General features: G+C 38.5%; 1 protein-coding gene across 1 annotated transcript in view; it reads right to left on the minus strand.

Annotated features, from left to right (window-relative positions):
* The window catches only part of LOC126174308 (U2 snRNP-associated SURP motif-containing protein), a 162,534-nt gene that overhangs the window by 19,765 nt on the left and 125,517 nt on the right, over positions 1-17,252 (minus strand). Inside the window, exons 18-21 of the mRNA XM_049921025.1 lie at positions 12,597-12,891; positions 7,736-7,889; positions 4,855-5,045; positions 1,151-1,222 (exon numbers count right to left, since the gene is read on the minus strand). Coding sequence (XP_049776982.1) covers positions 1,151-1,222; positions 4,855-5,045; positions 7,736-7,889; positions 12,597-12,891 — 712 coding nt within the window. The remainder of the gene's footprint in view (positions 1-1,150; positions 1,223-4,854; positions 5,046-7,735; positions 7,890-12,596; positions 12,892-17,252) is intronic.

Consider the following 17,252-nt stretch of genomic DNA (forward strand, 5'->3'; position numbering starts at 1 on the left):
CCATTACTGACTAAAACCAATAAGCCACCTGCCACACTGATTGAATCATGACACAGAGCATGTGATGATGCAACCTCCCTACAGGAGTATTGCTTCCCATGCCATGACTGACACTCTGCTTTTGTTGTACAAGAAACATCCTGTATTTTTTCCATGGAGTTGTGCTGATTCAGATTAACTTAAAGGTGGAGCACTTTCGTTGGTTGGCTGATTTATTTGGAGGAAGGCACCAAACAATAAGGTCATCGGTCCCATTGGATTAGTAAAGGATGAGGAAGGAAGTTGGTTGTGTCCTTTCAAAGGAACCATCCAGCATTTGCCTGAAGTGACTTAGGGAAATCACGGAAAATCTAAATCAGGGTGGCCAGACATGGGTTTGAACCACTGTCCTCCCGAATGTGAGTACAGTGTGCTAACCACTGCACCACCTCACTTAGTGGAACATTATTTTTTAGAATGTTCGAGGTCTTTATAACAGCAAAGAAAGGGAAATTAAAGGGTGATGAGCAGTAGACAACAAGTTTACATGAAATAGAGCAGAAATTTGAATTAAGCAACCCGTACCCTTTTCTCAGGAGCCATCCCAGTGTTTCAGAGAAACTATGGGAAGCCAGATCTGGAATGCTGCAGGAATATCTGAACATCACTTTCTCCAAATATGAATCCAATGCCTTACGCACTGTGTCACCTTGCTTGATATTGTTATTGGTTGGTTGATTGATATGGGGGAAAGGACCAAACAGACACGTACTGATCCCATCGGATTAGGGAAGGGGGTGAAGGAAGTTAGCCGTGCCCTTTCAGAGGAACTGTCCTGGCATTTGCTTGAAACAATTTAGGGAAATGAAAAACCTAAATCAGGATGGCAACACGTGGGTTTGAACCGACGTCCTCCCAAATGCGAGTCCAGTGCACTTACCACTGCACCTGCTCGCTTGGTGATATTGCTATTGATGAACAAAATTTCATATGCAGAAGGGAAGTCACATGTTATTAGGATGCTGCTGATACAGCTCAAACAGGTGCATGGATTTTTTTAATACTAAATATGAACAATACAAGAAAGAAATAAACGTGTACCGTGTTATGAAGATATTTCAGCTTTCCAGATACTAGTAATTATTGAGACTGTACTTGTAGGAATTCTCACCTGTAGCGTTTTGTAGCAACTGGACTGTCAGAAGAACTTCGGGATCTTTTGGATTTGGACCTCGAACTTGAACTGTGAGAGATCGAAAGAAAGCTGTAAGTATATGGAGTGTAAAGCCCACAATTATTCTTAATTAACACCAGCAAATTCCATATTAAGTCATCTAACAAGCATTCTAATCATAATGTTATGTCAGCTTTTTTTATTTTGCAGTTATTACTGTTTCAGAATGGTAAAAAGTATTAATTTCATCATATTATTTCTTAATAGCAACGTTAGTTATTAGTACCTTCTTAGTGTATAAATTCTTCCTCTTTAACTAAATAAAAAATGCCAGATGTGTTTTGCTTCTTACTATAATCAAACAGTGTGGTCAGAAACAGTCTGGAACACTTGTAAGGGTGTTGAGGGATAGGTTGTGTTGTGAAATAGTTGTTAAGAAAACAATATGATATGTTGTCATTTTCAAGTTAATCAGCATTGAAGTCAGCCAGCCAATCAGGCCCTTGTGTGCACAAATTCAAGCACCCCGTCAGAAACAGTGTTGACAGACAAGCCCTTCGTTGGGCATGGGATGGTAGAAATGATCAAACCCGAGCCAAAGGCATAGTAATCTCGTATGCTATTATCTACACTACGTGAACAACTGACACTAACTGTATCTGGTGGGCTGCTTGAATCTGCAAGCACAATGGCCTGATTGGCTATTTTCATTGCCAATTGCCTTGGCAGCGGCGCAATATATCGGTCTAACTTCAATGCTCAGCAGGGCCGAAACATATCAAATTTTTTTTCTTAGCAGTTATTTCTCAGTAGAATCTATCCAGCAACACCTGTCCAAGTTTTTCAGACTGTTTCTGACCACCCTGTAGATTAGGTGTGTTCTCAACATGTTCATACATTAGTTTCTTTTGGTTATTTTTAGGTTAAAAACAACATTCTGGTGCAGAAGCTGCTCTAGATTTTTAATAGCTTTTTTCTTCCATTTATAATTTTGCATGAACCTTTTCAAATCTGTGCTGCAAAGTAACTGTTTTTAGTTGTTCTATACAGTCAATGATGTCCTATTCTTGACTTTTGTGTGCACATTTCACACACATACTTCATGTTTTCAACAATGTGGTTTTAGGAATGTATATTAATTCTGTGTTCACTATTGGTAGTATTACCAAGTGCTGTAGTGCATTTCTTTGCCATCTTTTTTCGTTGTGTGGTAGCTCTATGCAGTTCAGTTAATGTCGAAGCAAAGATGAAAAACTCAAAGTAATTTTAATTGAATGTAAAAGTGAACATGGTTTAATAGTAAAACATTAACCCTATTCTGAATGTTTTACCAAAGTTCACACGGAAATAAAATTAAGCTATTACTGCAAATAATGCTACAAAAGCATGAAGGGAGTGTATAAATTAAATGGTGAATAGCACACTTTTATTAAAATGGTATTGGAAAGTCCTGAGTGTAATGTAAACAATGGAAAAGATAAATCAGCTTCTTACTGTGAAGTTGAGGCACTGAGCAGTAGACAGGCACACAAACAAGCCAGAGACGCACACCCAATTCAGATTTCAAACTTTTAGTTTAGCTTTCAGACAATACCCTTCTCCAAGGTTAATAAACATGCATACACACAAGCAGCTACAATGTCCTAAGACTGTTAGTTGACTGGGATGAGATGTGTTGCATGAAGCAGGTGAGATGAACAAGTGATTCATCCAAATCAAGTCTTCACAGCATCTTTTCCACAAACCGCCAGGACAATATGTGTGTTTTTATGTTCATTAGCCCTGGAGGATGACGCTGTCCCAAAGGTGAGCTACAAGCTCCAATTCTTGTTTACGTACCAGTCTACTGCTCAACAAATTAACAATAAAGTGAGTGGTAAACATCGAGTATCTCTCCTAAGAATCATCAGGTGCATTTTCTTTGATGTTGCCCACAGAAATGCTGCGCACTATGTTTTTCATGCCATGCCCAGTATCAACAGAAAGTCTCAGTTTGTTTCTCCTTACGAACAAATTTATTTTTAAAGCAGAGTTTTTGGAGCAGTCCCAAATTAGTTTAGTGCAAGATTCATTTTACTGATACATTTTAACAGGAACAGTAAAACATGAAAAATAACCAGTACTCCAGCAGCGACAGCACTACCCTGGTCCGAGCTGACTGAAGCACTGCTCAATTATTGCTGGAGTATGGGTTACTCTTTGTATTTTACTGTTCCTTTTAACACATATGGATAAAATGAACATTGCAATAGACTAATTTGGAAGTGTTCTATCCAATGGGCACATGAGCCTCACACATTAAAATGAGTTTGTTTGTAACAGGAAACAAACATCTTCCAGTTTTCTGGAAATAGATACATACAGGTCCTACATGGTTTTTAAGGGAATTTTATACTAGTCTCGCAGCAAAATAGTGGCAAGTTCATGGAGGTGGATAGGAATCATACATCCTCCTCTCCAAAGTAACCCAAAGCCTCAATAATAATGACATCTTGTAACTGCGGTGGGCAGGGGACATGTGGCAATTCATTCTTGTGCTCACAAAACCAGTGTTGGATGATGTGATCAGTGTGAACAGGAGCCCTGTCTCCATGGACTACATCATCTCCATTGGGGAACAAACATTGTACCATGGGATGGACCAGATCAGCCAAAATGGTCACATAATCTTTGGCAGTAATATGACCTTGCAGAGCAACCACAGGACTCATGGAATACCATGATGTGGTCGTTCAAATCACCATTGAACCCCTGCCAGAACACCATTGTTCTGACCATGGTTGATGCTTGCAAAATACAGAAGATGCTGCACAAGTGCTGTTCTTGGTCAAATACAACAGTGCAACCTGCAGATTTGGCTTGCATCTGCATCTATGTTCACTTATGCATTCCTCACAGTCTTTCCATGTTCCCCCCCCCCCCCCCCCCCCCAAACCCCTGTGCCGTGTCATACTTTTGAAAGTATTTGCATGCATCACTGCACTGCTATATATAAAGTACCTGAACAAAGAGCTGAAACTGACCGAAAGATATGATGACATAAATGAAGAATGGCATATCTCAGTTATGGCCACAAAAGTAGCAAATGAGATCTCAGAAGCAGGGGGAGGGGGGAATTAACAGAAAGGAAAAGAAAGCAGTTAAAGAAAAAATGGAAAATACTGGATGGAATAAAATGGAAAGGATAAATTGCTACATCATATAGAGGAGATGTTGAGTTGCAGACAGGCACAATAAAAAGACTGCTACACATTTAAGCATTCGGGCAAAAGGTCGTCTTCTCAGGTAGAAAACGCAAACACATTCCTGCAAGCACAACTCACTGAATCCAGTCTCAGTGGCCAGAGATTGTGGAGACAGTGATCCCGCGCGCGAGTGAGGGTGTGTGGGTGTGTGTGTGTGTGTGTGTGTGTGTGTGTGTGTGTGTGTGTGTGTGTGTGTGTGTTCTACTTTAGAAGAAGGCCTTTTGGCCGAAAGCTTTAATGTTGATTAGGGGGGAAAAAAAAAAACCGGGAGGTTTCACCTAAATTGGGAGTGTGGGCAGGTATAACAGTGGTGTCAGTCAAAAAGAAGATAGTTTCTGTACAGTAATTCTCAATCCTCAGCAGTGGGACTCCAGTCCTCAGAAAAAAAGTGTACACTAAGCTGGCTGTAATCATTGTTAATAGCCTATTATCAGTAAGCACATTATATTTACTTACGTCTCTCTGTGATAATAATTCTCATCTGGTGAAGAGCTTCTCCTGTTACTGCGCTCAGACCGGTTTTCCCTGCGTCTCCTGTCAGATGAGGTCTGACGTTCCCTCTCACGTTCTACAGGAACCTCCTGAACATCCTTATCAGCCTCTCTTTCATCTCTTTCTGTCTGTCTCTCTTTCTCTCCTTTCTCAGCCTATAAAAATCGAAAAGCACTGTAAGACAAATTATGAGTATCATCACACCTTAAACACAATACTGATAAACAGGTTTGTCCTTAGATAATTAATCACTCACTAAATCTTCCACTTCACTGGAACATTCAAAGAAGGTGTATCATTACCATTAACTTCTCCGTCATTCTTACAGTCATTTAACCAATCAGTGAAAATAGAATAAAATTTTATGCAACACACACATCCTGCAAATTTCACTTATTCAATCTGTGTGACATGTGAGGACTTTAAAATTAACCTTTCAAATGAGTAGAAGCCTAATGAATTTCCTGTAGGTTCTATCACAACTTGAGCATACATCTGCATTAACTCCAAACTGCAAATTTACAATATTTACAATATTAATATTCACATAATAATGTGAGAAGAATATTTCCCTAAACATACGGTCCACAGATAGAATGACAACTATTTATCAGGTCAAAACAAGTGGTAACAAAGTCAACTGGAAGTGAACACACATAGAAAACATAAAAGACAGGTCAGTTATTATTGTATTTAACTAACTATAAGATGAGTTTTTCTTCCTAAATTTGTCATTCGAAAATTACAAGTAAATTCAAAGCTTAAACTATTGTATCTGAGGTGGTCAGCATTTTTATTCTCTGTAATAGTTTTGTCTTACATTTACAGATGAAGCTTTGGTGACGGAAGTCTTGTGCATATTTAATTTGAAGAGTTTGGAAGTTTGGGAGGAGGAATAGTGTTGTCAGTTTCACAAACCACTAAGATGAATGAGGGAATTGAGTGGTGACTGGGCAGCAAATTTTGCTGTTCTGCCAACCACAGAAATGTATTTCACACACTTTGGTATTTTATGAACATATACCTTGCTTCAACTACAGTTTGCTTTGATCCAATTGTAGTTGGAATTGAATTGACTTTAAAATTGGACAAATACTCAACAATAGTATATGTTTCTAAAGCAGACAAATTTATTTAATGATAAAAACATATGTTTGCACAAACCAAAAGCATAAGCTTCATCAATGGCACTACAGCTGCTACTGCTTTATAGCACTGTTTATTTTCAAGGTTGCCAATAATGTTGACCTCAAGTGGTATGATTTCTGATCTTTTAGGAGCTGGGCAAGACAACACATTTTTGTCATTGAGTTTGCTTATATTGTCAGTACTGGAAAAACTGCAAATTGTAACAATCTATAATGGAAGCAAATCACAACCATGACCCTGTTGAGAAATGTGTATCTATGAGTTTGTGGTTCACAACTGGCTCACACAGGCAATGCGATGACAATTTTAGGTTAACGTAATTCCTGAAGCAGAGGCCATAAACAATTGTGCAACAGGGAGAAAATTTGGTGTTATAGAAGTGGATGTTCATGGGTGGAATCAGATGGAGGATAAATTAAAGAGTGCCCGTTCTAAATGCCAAACTTAAGGTTTCAAGAACAGGAGTAGCAAGTTGGTCACTAAGTGCAAGAGAAACGTAATGAAGACTTCTTGATTATTGGAGAAATTACCTGAATGAAGGCACTGGAAATCCAGAAAAATTTTCCAACTGAATGCATTGCAGAATTAAAAGTAAGCACTGGCTGATGCATGGGATGATGATGAATGCTGGGTTTACATTAAGGCAGAGAATAACATTAGCTCTGCAACTTCCCACAGCTTTTGGTGAAAAAGTACTATCATATCTGTGTCATAATCATTATAAGAAATGGGCATGACTATTTGCTGGACCATATGAACAAGGCCGATCAGATGCCTGTTTGTTTCGATACGCCTTCAAATGTTGTTATCAATGTAAAGAGTGTAAAAGTATTCCTATAAGAAGTTCTGGCAAAGAAAAGGCCACAATAATAGTAATGAAAGTGGAGCTAGCAGAAGGAAGGAAGCTCCTCCCACATGTGATTCTGTGTGGGAAAACCATAGCAAAACCAAGACTGCCAGCAGGGCTAATGTTTAAGATACCAAGAAAGGAGATAAGTGACAAGTGGCATGATGTTAAATTGGTTGAAGGTTGTATGGAACAGAATACCATGTACTTTGCTTAACAGAAGGAAAATTGTCAATGCTGAATTCTTACAGGGACACTTCAACCAGGAAGTTAGTGGTCTGATATCAAAGAACAATGCAAGTTGGGTAATAATTCCTTGTGGCATGATCTCACAACTTCAAGTAAGGGATGGTGATCATGTTGTTGTTGTTGTTGTTGTTGTTGTTGAATATACCTTTTAAAGCATGCCTGTGACAGCTTTACAATGAGTGATGTCTTCAAGGAGACCATGTCTTCACTCCAGGAGGAGAGGCACTCGGGATAATACCTATACTGGGTTAGTGGAATTTATCACGTGAGGCAGAATCTCAAATGAATTTATAATCAAGGTATTTGAAAAGGGTTGTACATCCAATATTATGAATGGCTCACAAGGTGATATAATATGGAAGGAGTGCCAGGAAGGAAGAGCTGGTAGTAGGCTTACAACGAATATGATACAAGTGATGGTAGTGATAATGACTAAAAAAATAGTAGTACAACTAACTAATCCATTTCTTTTTGTTTATTTTACCACTAAAATGTAGAACATCAAGTTTAGAATAGATATGTTAATAAAACTATTTGTAATTTTGAATACATTTATACATTTGCTTCTAGACTTCTTACCAACTTCAATGGCAAACTCACCTTTCTTAATAATTTTCGCCTGTAATGTTCCACTTGCTGTTGAATTGTCCAACCACTTTTGAGACTTCTTTGACCACATTCCAATTCATCCTGATACTGTACAGCTTTCAATTCAATTTCTCGTAGCCTGGCTCGTCTTTCTTCATTTAAATCTCTGGTGTAGAAAAGAACATTGGAAAAATAGCTTAGGTGAGACTGCACTACAAACAAATACAAAACTTAGACTCGCATGGTCACAGTGTTTGTCTCTCTTTCTATTTTTATTCAAGAGGCAATAAAATGAAAAGCTTGGTTGGTGTAATGCACACAATGAGAAAAACAAAATCAATACAGAATGATACTTACGCTGGAAGCTTTCTCATTTTCATGTACTGTTACAGAGGGTGAAAAATGTGTTTACTATTCTGTATCAAAATCTAAAAGACAAATTGTGGAATCACAACACACACTACTCTATGAGCAAAAATACAAGTTTGCTGCTTCCATTTAAAATACTTTTCTTGGGACTGTTTTGGGATTTAAGCATACCAAACACAGAAAAGTTTCTATTAAAAAGTGAAGAACAAACAACTTAAAAGTGCAACATGATACTGTAAGAAAAAAATGAAGATGCAAGTCACAAGAAACACAGGAGTTCTAGACAAAGTTAACAGCCCCCAACCATTTCACAAAGTGTAAAAACCAGAATAATATTCAACAGTTGTCACCATTCGAAAACTGAAATTATAAATCAAACTTAATATGCTCCAGAGGTTCTTTCACTGTTCAAGAAACTACAGGAAGTATGCAGATCGATAATACTATGAATGAAGCTTTGGAACAAATTTGAAATTATTTTTCCCTCAAGGAATCTCAATGAAACATAATTTCCCTTAATCACTCTTTTTTTAAACGCAGTTTCTTTCTGTAATACAGTTTCCGGCATGTGTGTGCTGGCCATCTTTTTAGATACCCCTTTTAAAACAGTTGAAAAGAAAAAAGATTTATGTATTTGTTCACCAGTTTTCACAATGTCCATAATGTAATTTAAGGCAACAGCGGGGAATCTATGTTCTAACTGAAATAATATGAACCCACTATTAACTTTTCTGGTTCTGGCAGAAGGAAAAACAGTTATAGAGGGAAAACAAAGGATAACTGCAGAACAAAGTCAACTATAGTTTCATTTACACTTGACCGACAGAGTAGATGGAACATCACTCAGTATCTTAGTTTACCACTATTACGAAAAGGAAAGTTGCTAGTCACCACACAGCGGACATGCTGGGTCGCAAATAGGCACAACAAAAAGACCGTCTTTTTGTTGTGCCTAATTGCGACTCAGCGTCTCCAATATATGGTGTGTAACAACTTTCCTTTGCACAGTATTTTAATTTACCATAGACATAACTATCCTATGGATAACTTAACACTTGAGATAAAAAAATTATTTCTGACCAATGCATCTTTCATTTTTTTAATGTTTTATCTAAAACTTTTTCCTCTTATAAAATCAAATACATAGGATATAATAGAGGGAAACATTCCACGTGGGAAAATATATATCTAAAAACAAAGATGATGTGACTTACCAAACGAAAGTGCTGGCAGGTCGATAGACACACAAACAAACACAAACATACACACAAAATTCAAGCTTTCGCAACAAACGGTTGCTTCATCAGGAAAGAGGGAAGGAGAGGGAAAGACGAAAGGATGTGGGTTTTAAGGGAGAGAGTAAGGAGTCATTCCAATCCCAGGAGTGTAAAAACTTACCTTAGGGGGAAAAAAGGACAGATATACACTCGCGCACACACACACATATCCATCCGCACATACACAGACACAAGCAGACATTTGTAAAGGCAAAGAGCCTGGGCAGAGATGTCAGTCGAGGCGGAAGTACAGAGGCAACGATGTTGTTGAAAGACAGTTGAGGTATGAGCGACGGCAAATATGTGGCTGAGGGACTGCGTCAGCTTTCAGACAACACTACATTCAAAGTTTGCCAAAGTAATCCCATTCCTGATGTCCAGGCGGAGCTTCAAGGAATCCTCAGAACCTTAGGCCCCCTACAAAACCTTTCACCTGACTCCATCAACCTCCTGACCCCACCAACACCCCGCACCCCTACCTTCTTCCTAAAATTCACAAACCCAATCATCCCGGCCGTCCTATTGTAGCTGGTTACCAAGCCCCCACAGAATGTATCTCTGCCTACGTAGATCAACACCTTCAACCCATTACATGCAGTCTCCCATCCTTCATCAAAGACACCAACCACTTTTTCGAATGCCTGGAATCCTTACCCAGTCTGTTACCCCCGGAAACCATCTTTGTAACCATTGATGCCACTTCCTTATACACAAATATTCCGCACATCCAGGGCCTCGCTGCGATGGAGCACTTCCTTTCACGCCGATCACCTGCCACCCTACCTAAAACCTCTTTCCTCATTACCTTAGCCAGCTTCATCCTGACCCACAACTTTTTCACTTTCGAAGGCCAGACAGACCAACCATTAAAGGGAACAGCCATGGGTACCAGGATGGCCCCCTCGTATGCCAACCTATTCATGGATCGCTTAGAGGAAGCCTTCTTGGTTACCCAGGCCTGCCAACCCAAAGTTTGGTACAGATTTATTGATGACATTTTCATGATCTGGACTCACAGTGAAGAAGAACTCCAGAATTTCCTCTCCAACCTCAACTCCTTTGGTTCCATCAGATTCACCTGGTCCTACTCCATGCCACTTTCCTTGACGTTGACCTCCACCTGTCCAATGGCCAGCTTCACACGTCCGTCCACATCAAACCCACCAACAAACAACAGTACCTCCATTATGACAGCTGTCAGCCATTCCACATCAAACGGTCCCTTCCCTACAGCCTAGGTCTTCGTGGCAAATGAATCTGCTCCATTCCGGAATCCCTGAAACATTACACCAACAACCTGAAAACAGCTTTTGCATCCCGCAACTACCCTCCCGACCTGGTACAAAAGCAAATAACCAGAGCCACTTCCTCATCTCCTCAAACCCAGAACCTCCCACAGAAGAACCCCAAAAGTGCCCCACTTGTGACAGGATACTTTCCGGGACTGGATCAGACTCTGAATGTGGCTCTCCAGCAGGGATACGACTTCCTCAAATCCTGCCCTGAAATGAGATCCATCCTTCATGAAATCCTCCCCACTCCACCAAGAGTGTCTTTCCGCCGTCCACCTAACCTTCGTAACCTCTTAGTTCATCCCTATGAAATCCCCAAACCACCTTCCCTACCCTCTGGCTCCTACCCTTGTAACCACCCCCGGTGTAAAACCTGTCCCATGCACCCTCCCACCACCACCTACTCCAGTCCTGTAACCCGGAAGGTGTACACAATCAAAGGCAGAGCCACGTGTGAAAGCACCCACGTGATTTACCAACTGACCTGCCTACACTGTGAAGCTTTCTATGTGGGAATGACCAGCAACAAACTGTCCATTCGCATGAATGGACACAGGCAGACAGTGTTTGTTGGTAATGAGGATCACCCTGTGGCTAAACATGCCTTGGTGCACGGCCAGCACATCTTGGCACAGTGTTACACCGTCCGGGTTATCTGGATACTTCCCACTAACACCAACCTGTCAGAACTCCGGAGATGGGAACTTGCCCTTCAGTATATCCTCTTTTCTCGTTATCCGCCAGGCCTCAACCTCCGCTAATTTCAAGTTGCCACCGCTCATACCTCACCTGTCTTTCAACAACATCTTTGCCTCTGTACTTCCGCCTCGACTGACATCTCTGCCCAAACTCTTTGCCTTTACAAATGTCTGCTTGTGTCTGTGTATGTGCGGATGGATATATATGTGTGTGTGTGTGTGTGTGTGTGTGTGTGTGTGTGTGCGCGCGCGCGCGCAAGTGTATACCTGTCCTTTTTTCCCCCTAAGGAAAGTCTTTCCACTCGCGGGATTGGAATGACTCCTTACCCTCTCCCTTAAAACCCACATCCTTTCATCTTTCCCTCTCCTTCCCTCTTTCCTGGTGAAGCAACCGTTTGTTGCGAAAGCTTGAATTTTGTGTGTATGTTTGTGTGTTTATCGACCTGCCAGCACTTTCGTTTGGTAAGTCACATCATCTTTGTTTTTAGACAAATACATAGGATTTTCCACAGAAAAAAATCTTGTTCATTTTTTACATCTTCTTCAAACTAATGTATCCTCTACTTGTATAATGAGATAGTCAAATCCAAGTGAATTAACTGTTAATTGCTATTTGTAAGCATCCCCAATTGACATTTCTACAAAGAACATCATGAATCCTAAGATACTGATTTCTGAAGCACAGTATTGGAAAATATTCATTTTCCAATACTGTGCTTCAGAAATCAATATCTTCACTGCTAAAATGACCATATTCTAATAACAAACAATGGAAACACCTGGTAGGAATATCAACAATGTAGGAAAAGATAGGTTGCAATTTACCATAAAGAAGATACGTCAAGTTGCAGACAGGCACAATTATAAAGTGTCTTAATCGTGTCTGTCTGCAACTTGGCATGTCTTCTTCAGGTAAGTAGCAAATCTATCTTTTCCTAACTTGTTCATATTTAAATATATCTGCTTTTACTGCTACCATCAATTTTTACAATGCTTTGTGAAAGAAGCTACTTTGTGTTTCATTTGGTCCAAAGAATTCTACCACAAAATGAAATAGCTAATTATTATATTTAAGACTGTACAAACTGTTTTGTTAAAAACTTAAGCACAAGGAATGTCTTTACAACTAAAGAAAGTTTTTAACTGGAAAGGCATGGAGCAAATATTTTTTCATTCTACAAGACCTAGTGATTCCAACGTAAGAACTAAAAATTGTAGAAATAAAAATTTACTATACCTTGACTCATAGTTTGAATACTCTCCTTCTTGAGAATCTTCTCCACCACCAGGGCTCTCACCCTGGTCCTCACTTATTTCCTGGTGTTCTGGTGGTTCAGTCTGTTCCAGCATGTCCCACTTGCTGGTGGTCATTGCTTGAGCTTCAACCTGTTCAGGATCAACTGTTTCCCAGCGAGATGGTACAAATCCTGCAGGCATGTTCGGTTTATCTTGTTTCATTGAATTCATTGAAGGATGTGTATCAAACTGTCCAATATCCTCTTCCATGGGCTGACCGTCAATATCATCATCCACTGAAAAAAGATTTAAGAAACCATATTACTTGGAGGGAAAAAAGTTCAATTTCTGTTGATAACTAGTTAATTAACAAAATTTAGTTATCTTATAGATGATGTGAACATGGGGGCTTTCTGAGCCCCTCACCTCTCTCACTACTGATGCCATTGTGGGGTTTCTGTTACAACAGATATATCTATTCTTATATAACTGATATTAAAATTCTGACATTAATATGAGACTCTGTTTAAAGATTTTTCTTGACTTTTGCCAGCACGAGTGACTGTCACTGTCACTGTCAATGTGAACAATGTGTTCCAAATGTGAACACCAATCACTCGTGCTGGCCAAACATCAGGAAAACAGTTAAACAAACAATGGCAGAGGAGCCCAAGACAGAAGCCAAAAGACAGTATGTCATAAGCAGCCACAAAAGCCTCAAGAATTTTGTATTAATAAGAGGCTCTCCTTCCTAGTTTTTATGTTAAAATCATATTGAGAGACTATCCATCTGCTTTCATGAACGTGTTTATCAATAGTATGTTCAAACATCTTCATAAACAAATGGCAACGACAGATTAACAAGTGTCTCCATACTCCAGAATTTTTTCACTCTGCAGCGGAGTTGTGCACTTCTTTTGAAAATTCCTGGTAGATTATAACTCTGTCCCAAGGCACACTGCTTTAATCTACCAGGAAGTTTCTCAATATTGTCTACTAACAACTATTTACAATCACAATTTTGAAATAAAGTGATCAGTTTGATAGTGGAAATGGAAACAGTAAACGAGTGGAAGAAACTTTTAGTAATAAAAATATATACCATTTAATTTTGCACATAATGAAAGTAATACCACATTCATAAAGAGGTGTGGCCTCAAGAGATCTCTGAATAAAGTTTTTGACAGCTTATTCAGTAAGTGTATTTTGTCCCTAAGGCTGATCAAAAGCTAAGAAGATTAGCAATTTGATAATATATCTGATGAACATGACGAATCATAAGTTTACAGTGTTGACTGTTTTAAATTTTTTTTAATTACTGGGGTTGCTACTTTAAACACCACACCATTTGAAGCACTTGCAACTAATTTCTACCGAACAGCATACAGTAATCAACCATCAATTTGGTTATGTATTTAATATTGTATTTTCCAAGGTTAACTGTTTGATTAATTTTGAAGCACAGTAGAAGTGTATCAATCATGACCACACTTGTCCTGAGATAAAAAGTTTCTTTCAGTATCTAGATAATGGGCAGAGGCAGAACTATAGGCTATTTTTCTATGTTAAAAGTATGGTTTGGATTGTTATTATTCTGAGTAATTATAACACCCAAATAGCATTTTTGGTCAATAATATCACAAAATATCTGTTACTTTTAAGTAATTAAAGCTTAAAAATCATGAAATTTCAAGATTTGGTCACATGATCAAAAACACACTATGGTGACATCACAGGCTAGCAGAAAGACAAAAGATACACATGTGTTAAATGGTGCTAGCCAAAGTTAATAGGTTTTTCTGTACTTTTTCTGCAAATGGTTCAGCTACTTAGTGATGAAAAGTTCAGTTACAACTTTTAAGTAACAATGGAAAGAAATTTTGTTAACAACAATAGAGGAAAACTTCAAAAAGTTGATGCTTTTACACTCACCCATTTAGAGGGTAGTACGTGCAAGGATGGGCATTTTTTTCCCTGCTCCATGCAACTGCATTAAACTTGCTCAAAGTGAGTCCATATCTTATATCTAGATTGTTGATTATCACATTCACGTGAAATACATTTTCAGAAACTATGATGAGCTTAACTTGTAAAGCGTACCCACGTCCATTGTCACTGAAGACGTGAACGATGACCCAAAACACAGTAAAATTCTTGGCAAATCTCAGTATCGACTTCCTCGTATTCAAGACCATCACCAGAGGTAACAGTGTGGGTCGGTTCTGTGGTGCAACAGGTAATACGTATGACTGGGTCACAAGATTCCAAGTATGAATCCCGATGACATCATAAGTTTTTAAAAGTTACAAGGTTGTAAAATTTAAAAGTGTTACATGAAATATGATAATAGTTTTGGCATGAACTAACTGTGGCAGTTGTTTGTATGGTTTTTCATTAATTGTAGTGGAGAAACGGACAACTGAGGATAAATGAATTTGTGTACACATGAATGCCAACAGTACAAAAAGGTGTAGGGGAATGAGGTTTTGTATGTCAAAATAGATAAAGCTTTCGCAAAATGCAGGTAACCTACACGTAAGGGGTGGGAAGTTAGTGAGTTGAAACTGATGTCAATGTCTGAAGCATATTTTCTTCATATTTATGTACAGCGACGAAACTTTTAAACAACAATGATGCCAGTCAGACAGTATGAAAGTAAAACAGGATCGTTTCCAATAAAGTAAAAAGTGTGTGGCCACATTAGAAAGCTTCTTAAAGGTGATGTGTGTTAACAGTGATTGTAAATGTAAGTGCATGTAAATGGCAGGAAAAACTCGACAGCACTGAGTTTCTGATCAGTTTTGTGAAATTTTGCAACTTAGTTTTCTTAATGAGAGGACTGTTGAGTCATTTACAATTTTTGTTTGGGTTGGATTTGAACCAGTGACCAACAGGTAATGTTTATAATTTGTCACAATCCATTGCTCTATCAACAGGGTTACTGAAGCTTGCATGTAGTATTGGATGTAACTCAACAGTCAGTTCTCCCAATTTTCACTTGAGTGTAAGTTCAGTGAGCTATGCTGGATAGTTGTATGTTACAATACTGGGCAATGCAAGAAAGTGTTGTCACGTATAGCAGCGATATACATTTGAAACAAAGACTTAAGCTAATGAGACTGTTGATGAGGTAATTGGCAGAAATAACTGAACTGATAGAAGTCGATATACGATGATTTGGAATCGCTATGCTGTTTCTATCAATTTTAGCTGGCCACAATCATGATGTTTATTGTTTCTCACGTATTATCGGATAGGATGATTTCAATCTCAGTTACACTAAACATTTCAGCAGTCATTAACTCTGTGTGTTACTTCTGGTTTTATAGATATGGTTGCCTCAAACACAATGTTATCTTCCAATTACTGTTGTGGTAGTGACCACAGAACAATAAATGCTGGTCAGTGTAATCTGATAATCAATTCCGCTCACACCGTGATTATGTCAAATCTGAAAGACTTTCTCGAGAACTCACGTTGAAATTTGGATTGTTTCATTTTTACTTTTTCATTGTTTATATATGAATTGCGGGTTGCAAGTCTGTGAAAACACATGACGCAGCAGAGCAACATGCGAGCCATGGTTTATACGCCACAGACTCCCAAACAGTGTTCTGCAAATTTTGCAACTGCCATATTGCGTGTGAGTAGAAAAAAAATATATATATACAAATCAGAGAAGCATTCTGCCCACCATTAAGTAAATGCGGCTGCTGCTTTTCACAAGAGGCAATCACTGATTGTTGATTCCTTAAGCAGAGCCGAAAGAAGAAAGCAAGATAAAGATGTTTTTGGGAAAAACTGTTGAGGCATTTTTGAAAGCCAATATTCCAATGGAGAAAATGGAAAACGTTGCCTTACGATCGCGGATTTCTGAATTCTCCAACGAAGATCTGCTATGTGGGAATACACGCATGAGAAATATTTACCAGATAAGCAATTTATTTTTGTGACTTCAGATTGTGGTGTACAATAGAAATAAGGGAAATAAGCAATCCCTCAGGTCTGGTGCTTTAAGTCTTACATGAAAAATATTGAGTTTTGTGTACAATCTGAGTATGCCATTATTCGCAGACCTTAGGTAGTGAACAAAACAGCAGATTGAAGTCTTGTGGTTGTTGTAGTCTTAAATTCAAGCAGAATTATTGAAGTGACAAGTATACTTCCCAAATGTGTGGTTTTTGCATGTAAATAGGCTGTATTGTGTTTCTTTGGCAATGTCTGTTATATAGTGCTAACTGATTTATTGAGCTTTGTTTCAAAATAAGTTGACATAAAAATGAGAAAATGATAAAACAGATACTTTAATACTCCTTGTTTGCTATGCTAGTTTTTTCATTTAAAATTTTCCGTGTAAGACTTATGAATTAATGTTGAAAGTTAAGTTTCACAGTGCACAATAAAAACACATACTCTGGCGGTGGCACATCCTATTAGTTGCTATATTTGTAAAAAGAGGTGGTTTAGTTTTTCATTTATCAAAATGTTTACTGCATTGTACAATTTTTATTTCATGTCCGACATAATTTGTATAAGTGTGTTTTATTGCTGTGATATAGCATGTTAAGTATAGTGCTCATTGTGTTGTAGTTGCTGTAATAAATTGATTACATGTTATTTTATCGTTATGGGTCTATCTTGTGTTATAGGTCCTGCC

Source organism: Schistocerca cancellata, chromosome 1 (genome assembly GCF_023864275.1).
Source record: "Schistocerca cancellata isolate TAMUIC-IGC-003103 chromosome 1, iqSchCanc2.1, whole genome shotgun sequence".
Classification (NCBI taxonomy): Eukaryota; Metazoa; Arthropoda; class Insecta; order Orthoptera; family Acrididae; genus Schistocerca; species Schistocerca cancellata.